Below are 17627 nucleotides of genomic sequence, written 5' to 3' on the forward strand. Positions count from 1 at the left end.
TTGTCTTTCTCTCCCCTCCTCCTCTAACTGGAGGTGTTCAGTCTGAGGGCCTGTACAGAATCTCAGGCTTCAGTGATCTGATTGAAGATGTGAAGCTGGCTTTCGACAGAGGCAAGGTCCTTTTTCCTTTGCCACTGTATCTCATTCAGTTACCTGCTTTCTGGGTGGGGCAGTCAGTGGGTATCAATTGGACTTAGGCCTGGACAGCATTTTCAAGGACTATTGTTGATATTGTTGCAAGATTCGGGAGAACTAGGTTCGACAAAAACTGATTTCATTGTTCATTAATTACAGTTATTTAATTGTTGATTGGCCTTACCTGATAACTGCCATTGAGTGCCAACTGAGTTTATAATCTCTAGACTGGCTGTACAGCCACAGAACTATGTAATTCTAAGTTATCCTTTTGGATGCTTGCAACCTTTGTGGCATCTTTTAATTAACTGTATAGCCAAGTTAAAATCCTCCCTCTGTCTCCCAATAGATGGTGAAAAGGCGGACATTTCTGTGAATGTATATGAAGACATCAACATAATCACTGGCGCACTGAAACTGTATTTCAGGGATTTACCTATTCCTCTTATCACGTACGACGCTTACCCAAAGTTCATGGAGGCAGCAAGTTAGTCCTAAACTTAGCACATTTTATGAATTTTTGTTATTGGGTGTAATGTATTACGGTTCCTGTACTGCAGACGCTGATTGTGTGCATTTGTCGGGTTCTAGAGATAACGGATCCAGACAAGCGGTTGGAGGCCCATCATGAAGGTCTGAAGCTGCTGCCACCTGCACACTGTGAAACACTGTGTTATCTCATGGCCCACTTAAAGAGGTGAGACCAGATATTGTTGTATATTATGGTAAAACCGGCATACAGTGCCTAGTCTATGTGAAGAGACAATGATTAGATGTACAGTCTATTAAAAACAATAAAAATAAAAACATCTGGAGACGTCTGGATTGCATAAATATTTGCGCCCCTGAAGCAATACTTGGTGGAAGCACATTTGACAGCCATTAGCCTACTGCCTTGTGCGTATTGCTGCGCTAATAAGGTTAAGAAATAGTTGATCAACGTTTTAAGCTAAACGTTCTGATCTGTTGCATCAGATTCATTGCTTCAAAAAAAATGTATGGCACCTAGGCCTACTGGTTTTATGAATTTGAGATATATCGTCCCACAACTCTTCCAGAGTCTGTCTGGGCTATTTCTTTCTCGACCAGCTGACCAATAGAGTAGGTAAACTTTTCTACTTTGGGGGATAGTAGATTTCCCAAAGTAATTTGAATTAAATTGATAAAATGATATTGCCTAATTAGCCTACTCCTGTCTATAATAATTCAAAATGGACTACTAAAGCAGGATTTGGCCACAGAGGATCATTAACTTCAGTCGGAAGGAAAGGCAGCGAGCGCTGCAAATACAAAATAGATGATTGTTGAGTTGCAACTGTCACTGAAAAGCAGGGGCCCAGCCAGGCATATTACAGTATTTATAAATTCAATCGCAGGAAAACATAGTTTGGAAAGCAAATGGCTATTTCTGTAAAGAGAAGCAATGAAAATACATTATTTTAGTTATCAAAATGTTCAATTTAATTCACCAAACAACAGTAGGCCTATAGTCTATCTTATTGGCACCAGCGGAGAGCATCGGCCATATGAATTTACACACTGCGCATATTCACACTCATTGTTGGGTCAGTACCACTTAAGTTTGTTTTTGGACAATAATTTCCTCCTCCAGTTTAGATGGACGTCATATTCTATTTCTGTCTCCCCTTATCATTGGCCTATTATATGGACAAAGTCATTTTTATTGCTTGTCAGTTTTAGCAGAGTAGGCTACCCTGTAATTTGCCTAATTAAAAAAAGATTCTGCTAACGTCTCCAGTCATATAAAGTGTACTAGAATTGCATGAAATGTGTTTTTCACATGCAAAGAAAGAAGAAATGTATCTGATATAGCCCAGGCCCTTACACTATATTTGCTCAGCCATGCATTGATTGGTCTTTTTTTTGCAAACAGTGATTGAGTCATCACATTAAAAATAGTAGGCTATCTTGCATAAGTCTGCAAATGTGATGATGCATGGTATTTTATATTATAAAGGTGCATTTTTATGGTGAACATTTGCTCCCCCAAACTTTAAACTCACGCGCCGCCTATGCATAGATTTTGCTGTTCATTGCTGGTCTTGTTGGCTGAGAAAGTAAATGTGGACAGTTATTCTAACATCTTCAGTGTGCTGTAAGGACACACGTCATCCTCAACTTGCATGTTCTGTTGAGATGAATTGCCATAATCTAAATGTGATTTATGTTGATCTGAACACTGTGTGTGGACGCTGTAATCAGGTTACGCACCCAATGCATATGGGTCTGGTACATTTCTCAAATGTCCGGTAAATTCAAATGTTGCCAGTCAAATTTCCAGCGCCACGTTTTCTTAACGAAGTCCCTGGCATGCACATATGTTGAATGGTTGATTCCTGCCATGTCAATTGATTTCTGCTGTTATAGTATTTTATAATAATACAATACAATAAAATAGAACATTTAAAATATAACGTTTTTCCATATGAATAACTTGTGAGATGTTCCAAATTCTAATGCATCTCCAATACAGTCTGCACATCTATTCACTTTGTTTTTCTTGCCATTGTGAACTACTCGTTGTACATTGTAAATTCAGTCACCCCCTTCATCGTCATGATCCGTATTCAGATATTTCAAATTCAATCATGATGTGAGGAAAGACACATCAGCGTGTTGGTACCAATGCTGTTTGTCTTGGCAATTAGGTGTTACAACAAACAAATACTTAGGAAAAGTCAGGGAAGGAGGATGATATTGCAGATTTATTTTAATGGAGTGGCTGCAGTCCTATCTTCTCTGTACCCATCTTCACGAAAGCTAAAGGTCCGAAGCATCTGCGCATGTGCTGGATTCTCTACTTTGCACAGTCTCTGCTCTATTCGTTCAGCTGCCCAGAGAACAGGCTACTCTGGCGAATGATGCTTGTTTAATAAAGTTGGATCAAAGCTGAATAAATGTCTACAAGATCACATAATGATATTACAGAACCTAATATTTTTTTTTTTTATTTTACCTTTATTTAACTAGGCAAGTCAGTTAAGAACACATTCTTATGTTCAATGACGGCCTAGGAACAGTGGGTTAACTGCCTTGTTCAGGGGCAGAGCGACAGATATTTACCTTGTCAGCTCGGGGATTCGATCTTGCAACCTTCCGGTTACTAGTCCAACGCTCTAACCACTAGGCTACCTGCCGCCCCAATAATAGCATAGTATAACGTACTGTACTAATTTCTTATGAGATTTTAGGATGATTGTGCGAATGGTCACTTTTTTCTCATGCGGCCAAAACTCAGCAGCATGTGCCAATAGACAAAATATGTGCATTTATTGAAACAAAACACAGGTATGCTACAGTTAACACCATCTGCTCTAAAATTTGCTCACTGTACATAATTAAAGCAACACTGTAGGCCTACATAATTGAAGATCTAAATATATATTCCCATGAAACTGATGGAGATCGGCATGCAGATGCTGCATGGATGTTTCAGTGGTAAAACTTGAAGAATTATCATTCACGATTGACAGTAAGAAATGTGGAGGGTGACCACAAAAATGTGTGCGTAAAGTAGACGTAAAGAATCACATGCACAACGTGATTCGGATCTTCAGTTCTGGGGGAATGGGATCCATGGGGTGCGGGATGGGACGGTTACCTCCGGATCTGCAACCTCCTGCCTTATTTTAATTACAAAATCAAATGCCAGTGACCATCTGCCAATGGCGGTTCTAGTGATTAAAATGAGTAAATATTTGTGTAGCAACTTATTGTGTGACTTAAGGAAATTCTTAGCACAAATACTTATGCAATCAAGACAAAGGCCTTTTTTTATTATTAAATGTTCATATTTTTTACTAGGCATGATATGTTAACAGTGGGCAATAATTGTTTTATGGTAGAAAACTCATTGGTCTTGAATGAGCATGTCAATGATAATTTTTTTTGCTGTTACCCTTTCCTGCTCCTCTTCAAAGGGTAACCCAAAATGATAAAGACAACCTGATGAATGCAGAAAACCTTGGCATTGTTTTTGGGCCCACCCTCATGCGTGCCCCAGACCTGGATGCGATGACGGCACTCAATGACATCCGCTACCAGAGACAGGTGGTGGAGACGCTCATAAAGAACGAAGACATTCTGTTCTGAAAGGGGATGACAAACAATGAAGGAATATTAAATCTTGAATAAGTGATTTACTCATCATTTCGAAAGGAGGAAGTGACCATGTGTTTTGAATATTTTCCCTTTGTTAAACCAAGACTTTAATAATAATGGAGTATTTGAGCCATTGTACATTCTCTCCCACTCCCAGTGAACCCTGTCTGAAGAGATGTCTGTTGGGTTTGGATCACGTACCTTAGACTTGTCTTTTGCATGTTCACCTCCCCCCCCATTTCTGTCGGGGGTAATTGATGGAACACACATTCCTTCTGGATAGCCAGTATGTGTTTTGTTTTCAGATATTGGGTCACACCAAAGAGATAGAGGACTCATCTTTATTGCTGACATTATAGCGTCTGTGACAGCATGGGCAGTGCCATTGAAGCTACAACCCATAGGAATCCCCACCCCGTTGGCTACTTTTACTACTTTAAAATGGCAGAAGCATGGTGTAAGCCCTCAATGTCCATGCCAAAACGGGTTATATCCATGACGAGTCCTATCTATCTTCATGGGTCACACTCACTCATTAACTGCTCTCTCTGATCTTGTACTGGTAGATGTGGCTCATTGTTTCATGATGGGTTTATTCTTCCTGTGAATCACTAATGTACCTGGATTTAACATTGGTTAAAAACCTTTTTTATTTTGTTTAATGTTGTTTGTATGTTCTTTTACATTCAAACACCTTTTTGAGGTGACTTTTTTTAAAGCGATGCAGTGGGATATTTATATAATTTCAGCCAGTAGTCCTAGCACTCAAAAGCCATAATGGGCGCCTTAAATGTACTATGTCATATTAGCGGTGTGTCCCGTGTACATCTCCACAGCATTTACATTATAATGACATGCCACACAATTGGCTCTCACTGCCCCTACTGTCAAAGAGCAGCCAATGTGATCAAGCCTCCCACTTTTACCTTGCAGCATTGTTGTATGTGATGGTGCCTTTCAACCTTCCTATCAACATTGTCTATCTGTTTTGGTTGTTTGAAGTTTATTTTCATTTTACCTTTATTTAACTAGGCAAGACAGTTAAGAACAAATTCTTATTTTCAATGATGGCCTAGGAACAGTGGGTTAACTGCCTTGTTCAGGGGCAGAAAGACAGATTTTTACCTTGTCAGCTCGTCAGACTAGTAACTTTTCGGTTACTTCATGTAATACTTCATGTAACCTTTCGGTTACTAGTCCAACGCTCTAACCATTAGGCTACCTGCCGCCCCAGTGTCTGTGTCCCTTTATTCCCTGGTCAGACTATGGCAAAATAACTTAAACTGTACATTTCCTGAAGAAAATGTGTGCTTTCTTTAGCTGTCTAAAAGTAGTAGTAGCAACCGTTGTAGTGGTAGTTTTGATTGATTGATTGTATTAATATCAACAGCATTAGTGACTAGTAAAAGTAGTGTTTTCATTTTAACATTCTGAAAGTTTCAACAGTGGGAAGTTAATGTTGAGGTAAATCTGCCTATCAAAGTTTGGTCATACGCGCATCCTTAAAAACATAGGCGTTGGGCTAGTGAAAAATACTAGTATAGAACAAGAAGGCCTGCACACTGTTAAAGCTCCCAATTCACCGCTTTATTGACAACGTTTCGATCTGAAACGGATCTTCGTCAGGTCAAACACACTGAGTGTTCACATCCCAAAATATACAGTCGTGGCCAAAAGTTCAGAATGACACAAATATTAATTTCCACAAAGTTTGCTGCTTCAGTGTCTTTAGATATTTTTGTCAGATGTTACTATGTAATACTGAAGTATAATTACAAGCATTTCATAAGTGTCAAAGGTTTTTATTGACAATTACATGAAGTTGATGCAAAGAATCAATATTTGCAGTGTTGACCCTTCTTTTTCAAGACCTCTGCAATCCGCCCTGGCATGCTGTCAATTAACTTCTGGGCCACATCCTGACTGATGGCAGCCCATTCTTGCATAATCAATGCTTGTTTGTCAGAATTTGTGGGTTTTTGTTTGTCCACCCGCCTCTTGAGGATTGACCACAAGTTCTCAATGGGATTAAGGTCTGGGGAGTTTCCTGGCCATGGACCCAAAATATCGATGTTTTGTTCCCTGAGATACTTAGTTATCACTTTTGCCTTATGGCAAGGTACTCCATCATGCTGGAAAAGGCATTGTTCGTCACCAAACTGTTCCTGGATGGTTGGGAGAAGTTGCTCTCGGAGGATGTGTTGGTACCATTCTTTATTCTTGGCTGAGAAGCCATCCCACACATGAATGGTCTCAGGATGCTTTACTGTTGGCATGACACAGGACTGATGGTAGCGCTCACCTTGTCTTCTCCGGACAAGCTTTTTTCCGGATGCCCCAAACAATCAGAAAGGGGATTCATCAGAGAAAATGACTTTACCCCAGTCCTCAGCAGTCCAATCCCTGTACCTTTTGCAGAATATCAGTCTGTCCCTGATGTTTTTCTTGGAGAGAAGTGGCTTCTTTGCTGCCCTTCTTGACACCAGGCCATCCTCCAAAAGTCTTCGCCTCATTGTGCGTGCAGATGCACTCACACCTGCCTGCTGCCATTCCTGAGCAAGCTCTGTACTGGTTGTGCCCTTATCCCGCAGCTGAATCAACTTTAGGAGACGGTCCTGGCTCTTGCTGGACTTTCTTGGGCGCCCTGAAGCCTTCTTTACAACAATTGAACCGCTCTCCTTGAAGTTCTTGATGATCCGATAAATGGTTGATTTAGGTGCAATCTTACTGGCAGAAATATCCTTGCCTGTGAAGCCTTTTTGTGCAAAGCAATGATGACGGCACGTGTTTCCTTGCAGTTAACCATGATTGACAGAGGAAGAACAATGATTCTAAGCACCACCCTCCTTTTGAAGCTTCCAGTCTGTTATTTGAACTCGATCAGCATGACAGAGTGATCTCCACAGCCATGTCCTCGTCAACCTGGGTTAACGAGAGAATCACTGACATGATGTCAGCTGGTCCTTTTGTGGCAGGGCAGAAATGCAGTGGAAATGTTTTTTTGGGGATTCAGTTCATTTGCATGGCAGAGGGACTTTGCAATTAATCTGATCACTCTTCATAACATTCTGGAGTATATGCAAATTGCCATCATACAAACTGAGGCAGCAGACTTTGAAAATTAATATTTGTGTCATTCTCAAAACTTTTGCCCATGACTGTACACATTTCACTTCACATGGCCATTGCAGACATGACGCATGGTGGGTGCAAAAAACATGTGTATATCTCCAATAATTAAATAACAATGAGATGGGTGCATGTAATGGTTCCAGAAAATATATATTTACAAAATGACCAAGTGGGTAACCTGGAAGGCAAAACAAATCAAAGTAATGTAACATTCAGGTAAGAAGTGGTCTGATATCAAACCTCTAGGAGACCTAGTACACAAACGGTGAATCAATACAATTCCCTTCTCAATAATAGTTATCATTATCTCCGCCCCTCCTAAAAGTCTTAACACGTTCGATGTCAATGTATCTCAAAGAGTTAATGTTGTGACGAGCCTCCATGAAATGCGCAGCAACAGGGTTTCTCTGGTCAAGGGTTCTGATATTACTCCTGTGTTCTGCCATCCTTGTTTTCAGAGCTCATTTTGTTTTTCCTACATAGCATAGACCACAAATACACTTGATCAGGTATATCACATTTTTTGTGGAACATAATGATGCCCTTAATCTTAATGGCCAAGCCCGTAGAAGGGTGATTGAACATTGTGTATTTGTGGTTTAGTAAGGTACTCTATGTCACCACTTCATTGCTCCAGACCAGCGCAAGGGGGAGTTAGAGCGCTGATTGTGCTTTTGGGTCCTACTGTGTCTCTAACTGACAATGAATGGGTGACATAAACCTAAATAGAAACTGATAATTGTGCACGACTTCAGTATTACTTACTAAAACTTGTTACACTAAGGTTTTTTATTCTTGTATTTTGTTCTTACTGTAGGCCACTCCCGACCGATTACATTGTACAGCGCAACGGTTTAAGACACTGCATAGCTGTGTTGCTACAGATGCTGGTTCAATACCTGTGCTGGCCACGACTGGGAGACCCATGAGATGACTGTAGGTTTTTGGTTTCTCACCCTCTAAAAACATCAATAAATAATTCTAAATAACAAACTGGCTTTATTTACAAATTATTTACTATCTCACCCCATGTTCAAGAATGGCATTTTTCTCACCCATTTTGTTATTTGAAGACAATCATATCCAAAATATTGTTATTTTCAAAACAAAGTGATTATTATTATTAATAATTTTGAATTATATAAAAGCCCATTGGATATTCTCACATATTATTAACCCTGTTATTAGCAGGACAATATATATTGGTCATGGCTCCCGAGTGGCGCACAATGGGCTGCCTTGCAGTTCTCCAGCTATATCCACTGAAAGCGCGCAGGGTTCAAGTTACGAGGGCACGGGGTGGGCCGCAGAGCCGCACACAGAAGACTGACCTAGCCCATGGGGAAGGGGGGGAGGGGGTGGCCACCCACTGCGCCACACTGGCACCACTTCAGGGTGCATTGCGCTAATAATGGCGCTGACTAAGGACCGGTTCCCGGTGTTCTGTTCTTAGTGCCAGTCTGCACATTCAAACTAAAACAATGTAACTAATAATGACATCTCTTTCAAACAACCAATGTTTATTTAGTTATGAATCCATAATGAATTACTATGGGAATAAATATGACTGAATTACAGAAATATCCTCCAATCCTCTATGTAATTATTGGCGGAGAGTCACATATTTTTCAATATACTGTAGGCCTACTGTAAGCGACATGAGTCTCACTAGTGTTGAGTAAAGTGCTGCTAAAAGTGGTGTAGGTCTTTATTTATTTAAAGAGCATATTGAAGTTAGAAGCAATAGGATTTGAAGCAATTGCCTACAACTATTTTAGCACCGTTGTGGGCTGCTCTGAGACAAGCATGGGGACTGGTCTTGATAAATCAATGAGATTTTTATTTTCACTGAATCTCCGTTTGGGTATTGGTTAGACTAGAATTTGAAAATGAGGGTGTAGAAATGTTACTCTCTTAGTGTAACCTTTATTTAACTTGGCAAGTCAGTTAAGAACAAATTATTTTTTACAAGGACAGCCCACTCCTTCTTCCCCATCAGGGAATTGAACCCCGGTCTCCCACGTGCCCGTAGGAGACTGGATTTATTTAGCTAAATAGCCAGGCACTGTACCCCCGACCGTCACGTTGTACATATTTTCCATTCCATCCTAATGGAAACACAGAGGGTTTTTCTTTTTCTTGGAATAGAAACACCACAATATTAATCAAATTAATTAAGCAAGAACCAGTCAAAAGTTTAGACACATCTACTCATTCCAAGGTTTATTTTTACTATTTTCTACATTGTAGAATAATAGTGAAGACATCACAACTATGAAGTAACACATATGGAATCAGTTAAGAACAAATTCTTATTTACAAGGACAGCCTACTTCTTCCTCCGCTCTCGGGGAATTGAACCACGATCTCCCGCGTGCCTGCATTCTCTAGTACAGCCATTATTGATGGCTATCAAATGCTTCTCAAAGATGCCCTCTGGTGGTCAAACTAGCACTTGCCCTCTTGTGGTCAAACTAGCACTAACTACCATTTAATGGTACCAGTGGTTCACACTTAAATAACATGCCATAGAATTCTGCGGCACCATGCAAGCTGCGCCGCAGTACGCTGCAACTTTTAAAGGAGGAACGACTGTATGCTAAGCCTGTAACAAGGTCTGTGAGAGGGTTTTATGCAAACAGGATCAGTCAGATATGCTTTTTTTGGCATAACAGTGTAGGTTAACAGGAAGAATAAACCAATATCATGACATGCCTTGCTCATATCGCTATCAAAATATTAGATTCCTATCGAATTATCAATATTGGTGCCCACCACCAATAATCTGCGAAAATGTAGGGCCCTATAAAATCAACATTTGTTTGTCTTCAGTTTTTCCCCGTTTTTATTTTTATTTTTATTTTTTATTTTTTTTTGCTCTCAACATGTCTGTAGCACTCGTGATTGCAGGGTTTGCTAAACAAATGGCCACTGGATTGATGCAAATAATCATATAATTCTGGCAGGTAGGCATACTGTAGGCTACTTTGTAGTAACATTTAATTGAGAAGGTTTTTGGGAAAGCCTTCCCATCTCTACCAGAAGACGGTTATCATTAGCATCATCGATAACGGCTACACAAAGTGTGGACATACCCTCGCACCACACACACATGGAAGGAAATCGCAGGAAAATAAGAATCACTGATGCATTTTGTTCAGGTCTTATGATTCATTTAGTATAAAAATTATTCATTTGCCCAAGTCCAATACATTTTTGAACACTGTTGAATTCTGTTTTAATGTTTGTATTCCGTTTCCTTCCACAATCTCCGGAACACAGATTTGATAGAGCCCTAAAGATTATACCAAACCATGGCAAAACTGCCTTCCTCGAGCGAAGAAGTGGGACTTGTGGCGGGATAGTGTAATTAAAATGTTTAACCTCTTACATCTAGACGTTCCGCTAGCGGAACACCTGCTCCAATATCCAATGATAGGCGTGGCGCGAATTACAAATTCCTCAAAAATACAAAAACTTCAATTTTTCAAACATATGACTATTTCACAGCATTTTAAAGACAAGACTCTCCTTTATCTAATCACATTGTCCGATTTCAAAAAGGCTTTACAGCGAAAGCAAAACATTCGATTATGTCAGCAGAGTACCCAGCCAGAAATAATCAGACACCCATTTTTCAAGCTAGCATATAATGTCACAAAAACCCAGAAGACAGCTAAATGCAGCACTAACCTTTGATCTTCATCAGATGACACACCTAGGACATTATGTTATACAATACATGCATGTTTTGTTCAATCAAGTTCATATTTATATCAAAAAACAGCTTTTTACATTAGCATGTGACTTTCAGAACTAGCATACCCCCCGCAAACTTCCGGGGAATTTACTAACAATTTACTAAATTACTCACGATAAACGTTCACAAAAAGCATAACAATTATTTTAAGAATTATAGATACAGAACTCCTCTATGCACTCGATATGTCCGATTTTAAAATAGCTTTTTGGTGAAAGCACATTTTGCAATATTCTAAGTACATAGCCCAGCCATCACGGGCTAGCTATTTAGACACCCGGCAAGTTTAGCCTTCACCAAAATCAGATTTACTATAACCAAAATGTTATTACCTTTGTTGTCTTCGTCAGAATGCACTCCCAGGACTGCTACTTCAATAACAAATGTTGGTTTGGTCCCAAATAATCCATCGTTATATCTGAATAGCGGCGTTTTGTTTGTGCGTTCCAGAAACTATCCGAAATGGTAAATCAGGGTCGTGCGCATGGTGCAATTCGTGACAAAAAAATTCTAAATATTCCATTACCGTACTTCGAAGCATGTCAACCGCTGTTTAAAATCAATTTTTATGCAATTTATCTCGTAAAAAAGCGATAATATTCCGACCGGGAATCTCCTTTTCGGCAAACAGAGGAAAAATCACAAAGACGGGGGCGGCCAGTGCACGCGCCTAAGCCCACAGTCCCTTGATCGGTCACTTGAGAAAGGCGATAATGTGTTTCAGCCTGGGGCTGGGATGACGACATTCAGGTTTTTCCCGGGCTCTGAGAGCCTATGGAAGACGTAGGAAGTGTCACGTTAGAGCAGAGATCCTTTGTAAAAGATAGAGATGGCAAAGAAGTTCAAGAAATGGTCAGACAGGCCACTTCCTGTAAAGGAATCTCTCAGGTTTTGACCTGCCATTTGAGTTCTGTTATACTCACAGACACCATTCAAACAGTTTTAGAAACTTTGGAGTGTTTTCTATCCAAAGCCAATAATTATATGCATATTCTAGTTACTGGGCAGGAGTAGTAACCAGATTAAATCGGGTACGTTTTTTATCCAGCCGTGAAAATACTGCCCCCTAGCCATAACAGGTTAAGTACAAACACTAACGGATCAGTTATACTAGGCACTACCTCAAACAATGAAACTACTGGAAACCAGTAATTTTCTATGGGGGGAGGAGACACGAGGATACATTCAGCTACTTAACTTCATCGGGGTAGGGGGCAGTATTTTGACGTCGGGATGAAAAGCGTGCCCGTAGTAAACTGCCTGCTACTCAGGCCCAGAAGGTAGGATATGCATATTATTAGTAGATTTGGATAGAAAACACTGAAGTTTCTAAAACTGTTTGAATGATGTCTGTGAGTGATTCTCTATCTAATACACAGTGTCTGTGGGGTCATTTTGCACTTCCTAAGGCTTCCACTAGATGTCAACAGTCTAGAACGCTGTTTCATGCTTCTACTGTGAATGGGGAGAGAATAAGAGCCATTGTAATCAGATGACTGAGAAAATGACATGAGCTCAATCGCGCGCACTCACGTGAGAGTTAGTTGTGTTCCTTTTCATTTCTGAAGACAAAGGAATCGTCCGGTTGGAATATTATGGAAGATTTATGATAAAAACATGCTAAAGATTGATTCTATACATCGTTTGACGTTTCTACGAACTGTAATATAACTTTTTTGACTTTTCGTCTGAACTCACAGCGAGAGCACAGTGGATTTGGATTACTCGACTGAACGCGTGAACAAAATGGAGGTATTTGGACATAAAGATGAACTTTATCGAACAAAACAAACATTTATTCTGGAACAGGGATTCCTGGGAGTGCATTCCGATGAAGATCATCAAAGGTAAGTGAATATTTATAATGTAATTTTTGTCATTTCTGTTGACTCCAAAATGGCGGGTAACTGTATGGCTTGTTTTGATATCTGAGCGCTGTACTCAGATTATTGCAAAGTTTGCTTTCGCCGAAAAGCTTTTTTGAAATCTGACACAGCGGTTGCATTAAGGAGAAGTGTATATATAATTATTTGAATAACAGTTGAATATTTTATCAACGTTTATGTTGACTATTTCTGTAAATTGATGTGCTCATTCACCGGAAGTTTTGGGAGGCAAAACATTTCTGAACATTACACGCCAATGTAAAATTGTTTTTTTGGATATAAATATGAACTTTATCGAGCAAAACATACATGTATTGTGTAACATGAAGTCCTATGAGTGCCATCTGATGAAGATCATCAAAGGTTAGTGATTCATTTTAGCTGTATTTCTGGTTTTTGTGACGCCTCTCCTTGATTGGAAAATGGCTGTGTGGTTTTTCTTGTCTAGGCGCTGTCCTAACATAATCTAATGTTATGCTTTCTGAAATCACACAATGTGGTTGGATTAACGAGAAGTGTATCTTTAAAATGGGATATAATAGTTGTATGTTTGAGAAATTTGAATTATGAGATTTTTGTTTTGAATTTGGCGCCCTGCTATTTCACTGGCTGTTGAATAGTGTGTCCCACTAGCGTCCCACATACCCCAGAGAGGTTTAAGTCGAAAGCTATGAGCTCAGAGGAGGGATGGTGTTGCTAGCTAGCTTTAACACTGCTGGACAGGCTAATCACAAATGTGACGTTGTGCAAAGGAAGATCTTGGTGATTCCTAGTCTTGAAGGGACAATCTGCAGTTGCTACATCCATTTATAGACTTTTAAATGAATGACATACTCTTTGATTCTTCAAGAATATAACGTGTAGATGCCTCGTGAACCTAGTTCAACTGTTGAGCTTGTTTTACTAGTTTGTAAGCAATGTAAACAAACTGTGTAGCCTCAACATGATCAAATCAATCAAATCAAATTTTATTTGTCACATTGCCAAGTAGCAATTGGCTGTCCTAAAAGTCGCTAATTGACGTCATCGCTTAATTTGCATAATTGACCATGTGCATGTAATTGTGATGGACGCTGTAGGAGAGAGGAATAACGTCGTGGGAGAGACAAAGTGAGTAAAAAACACCCTAAATATGTTTAGAACTCCAAATGAACTTTCTTTTGTCTATTCTTGTTTTGTTAATAACACAATTCCAACCCTTCTCCTTTATCTGGGCTTGGGACCGTCAGTGACCCAAAAGAGACACTGGCGGAGTTACTTAGTTTTAAATTTTTTAAATTTAATTTTTTTCCTTAATTTGGTTTGGTTTTTTAACCTTATGGTCCACTTAGGAGCCTACAACAAGTCACAGTAAAACATGAACATTTTTAATCATAACTTTTTTTTTTGTATACAATCTACATTAACAATCTAAATGGACCAAAAAGAGACAATAGAGAGAACAGTCAACGGCAATGTGAAAAAATTATGGTAACTAGTCTGGCCCTAATTCAGGTTAATTATTTGCTTTTTCCAGACGCCCCTCCACACACACAGGCTGTGCTGGCTCACAGAAAGAATGGGTCATAGTCATTTTGGCCAAGGCTCTCTATGGCAGGTTCAGCAACTGAGGGAGCTGACTTAATTGAGTAAGCAGCTGATGTGCCAAAAAGCTGCAAAACATTATCAGGCAGCTGGTGCTCAAGCCTTACCAGACAGCTTCAGTCCATATCGAATGTACTGTATACATCAATGATGTCGCTATCGCTGCTGGTGATTTTTTGATCCACCTCTACGCAGACGACACCATTCTGTATACCTCTGGCCCTTCGTTGGACACTGTACTAACCTCCAGATGAGCTTAAATGCCATACAACTCTACTTCAGTGGTCTCCAACTGCTCTTAAATGCAAGTAAAACTAAATGCATGCTCTTCAACCGATCGCTGCCTGCACCTGCCCGCCCGTCCAGCATCACTCCTCTGGACGGTTCTGACTTAGAATATGTGGACAGCTACAAATACCTAGGTGTCTGGTTAGACTGTAAACTCTCCTTCCAGACTCACATTAAACATCTCCAATCCAAAATTAAATCTAGAATCTGCTTCCTATTTCGCAACAAAGCATCCTTCACTCATGCTGCCAAACATACCTACGTAAAACTGATCCTGGACATCGGCGATGTCATTTACAAAATATCCTCCAACACTCTACTCAACAAAATGGATGCAGTCTGTCACAGTGCCATCCGTTTTGTCACCAAAGCCCCATATACTACCCACCACTGCGACCTGTATGATCTCGTTGGCTGGCCCTCGCTCCCTCGCTTGTGCAGGACACAAGTCATTTTTCCAACAATTGTTTACAGACAGATTATTTCAATTATAATTCACTGTATCACAATTCCAGTGGGTCAGAAGTTTACATTCACTAAGTTGACTGTGCCTTTAAACAGCTTGTAGAATTCCAGAAAATTATGTCAAGGCTTTAGAAGCTTCTGATAGGCTAATTGACATCGTTTTAGTCAATTGGATTTATTTCAAGGCCTACCTTAACTCAGTGCCTCTTTGCTTGACATCATGGGAAAATCAAAAGAAATCAGCCAAGACCTCAGAAAAAACATTGTAGACCACCACAAGTCTGGTTCATCATTGGGAGCAATTTCCAAACACCTGAAGGTACCACGTTCATCTGTGCAAACAACAGTACGCAAGTATAAACACCATGGGACCACGAAGTCGTCATACCACCCAGGAAGGAAACGCGTTCTGTCTCCTACAGATGAAACGGGTACATAAGTATCTATATCTACAGTAAAACGAGTCCTATATCGACATAACCTGAAAGGCCGCTCAGCAAGGAAGAAGCTACTGCTCCAAAACAGCCAGACTATGGTTTGCAACTGCACATGGGGACAAAGATCATACTTTTTGGAGAAATGTCCTCTGATCTAATGAAACAAAAATAGAACTGATTGGCCATAATGACCATCGTTATGCTTGGAGGAAAAAGGTGGAGGCTTGCAAGCCGAATAACACCATCCCAACTGTGAAGCACGGGGGTGGCAGCATCATGTTGTGGTGGTGCTCTGCTGCAGGAGGGTCTGGTGCACTTCACAAAATAGATGGCATCATGAGGCAGGAAAATTCTGTGGATATATTGAAGCAACATCTCAAGACATCAGTCAGGACGTTAAAGCTTGGTCGGAAATGGGTCTTCCAAATGGACAATGATCCTAAACATACTTCCAAAGTTGTGTCAAAATGGCTTAAGGACAACAAAGTCAAGGTATTGGAGTGGCCATCACAAAGCCCTGACCTCAATCTCATAGAAAATTTGTTAGCAGAACTGAAAAACCGTGTGCGAGCAAGGAGGCCTACAAACCTGACTCAGTTACACCAGCTCTGCCAGGAGGAATGGGCCAAAATTCACCCAACGTATTGTGGGACGCTTGTGGAAGGCTACCCAAAACATTTGACCCAAGTGAAACAATTTAAAGGCAATGCTACTAAATACTAAATGAGTGTTTGTAAACTTCTGACCCACTGGGAATGTGATGAAAAATAAAAGCTGAAATAAATAATTCTCTACTATTCTTCTGACATTTCACATACTTAAAATAAAGTGGTGATCCTAACTGACCTAAGACAGGGAATTTTTACTAGTATTAAATGTCAGGAATTGTGAAAAACGGAGTTTAAATGTATTTGGCTAAGGTGTATGTAAAATTCTGACTTCAACTGTAGATATGTAATCCTGTGGGAAGCCCTGGCTGAATGGGCTGGCTAAAAGCCATCTCACTGTTAGTACAATAAGGTGGACTTATTGAAACAAGGCTGGCACTGAGAACCCTGCGGAGGGGGGGATTTATTTGTTAAACGGCGGGAGGCTGATAAACTTTTGATCAACGCTGTGTTTTTGTGTTTTTCTTTCATTTCCCTAAAGACTAAATGGGGTTAATCATAGATATCATTCGTACGTGCGTACATGCATACATACAGTGAGGGAAAAAAGTATTTGATCCCCTGCTGATTTTGTACATTTGCCCACTGACACAAAGAAATGATCAGTCTATCTTATTTGAACAGTGAGAGACAGAATAACAACCAAAAAAATCCAGAAAAACGCATGTCAAAAATGTTATAAAATTATTTGCATTTTTATGAGGGAAATAAGTATTTGACCCCTCTGCAAAATATGACTTAGTACTTGGTGGCAAAACCCTTGTTGGCAATCAGAGGTCAGACGTTTCTTGTAGTTGGCCACCAGGTTTGCACACATCTCAGGAGGGATTTTGTCCCACTCCTCTTTGCAGATCTTCTCCAAGTCATTAAGGTTTCGAGGCTGACGTTTGGCAACTCGAACCTTTAGCTCCCTCCACAGATTTTCTATAGGATTAAGGTCTGGAGACTGGCTAGGCCACTCCAGGACCTTAATGTGCTTCTTCTTGAGCCACTCCTTTGTTGCCTTGGCCGTGTGTTTTGGGTCATTGTCATGCTCGAATACCCATCCACGACCCATTTTCAATGCCCTGGCTGAGGGAAGGAGGTTCTCACCCAAGATTTGACGGTACATGGCCCCGTCCATCGTCCCTTTGATGCGGTGAAGTTGTCC

At 40.2% G+C, this 17627-nt stretch overlaps 1 protein-coding gene across 3 annotated transcripts in view; it reads left to right on the forward strand.

Annotated features, from left to right (window-relative positions):
• LOC106590032 (N-chimaerin) overlaps positions 1-8387 on the forward strand; it is a 44191-nt gene extending 35804 nt beyond the window's left edge. Inside the window, exons 11-15 of one of the 3 annotated variants that reach the window (XM_014180521.2) lie at positions 34-111; positions 485-622; positions 727-832; positions 4077-4206; positions 8207-8387. In XM_014180521.2, the coding sequence (XP_014035996.1) occupies positions 34-111; positions 485-622; positions 727-832; positions 4077-4206; positions 8207-8323 (569 nt within the window). In that variant the 3' untranslated portion in view covers positions 8324-8387. Of the gene's footprint in view, positions 1-33; positions 112-484; positions 623-726; positions 833-4076; positions 4917-8206 lie in introns of those variants that run through there. The other 2 variants (XM_045710718.1, XM_014180522.2) reach the window with 2 other exon arrangements.
• Positions 8388-17627: the final 9240 nt, after the last annotated feature.

This window comes from Salmo salar, chromosome ssa29, assembly GCF_905237065.1.
Source record: "Salmo salar chromosome ssa29, Ssal_v3.1, whole genome shotgun sequence".
In the NCBI taxonomy this organism is placed as follows: Eukaryota; Metazoa; Chordata; class Actinopteri; order Salmoniformes; family Salmonidae; genus Salmo; species Salmo salar.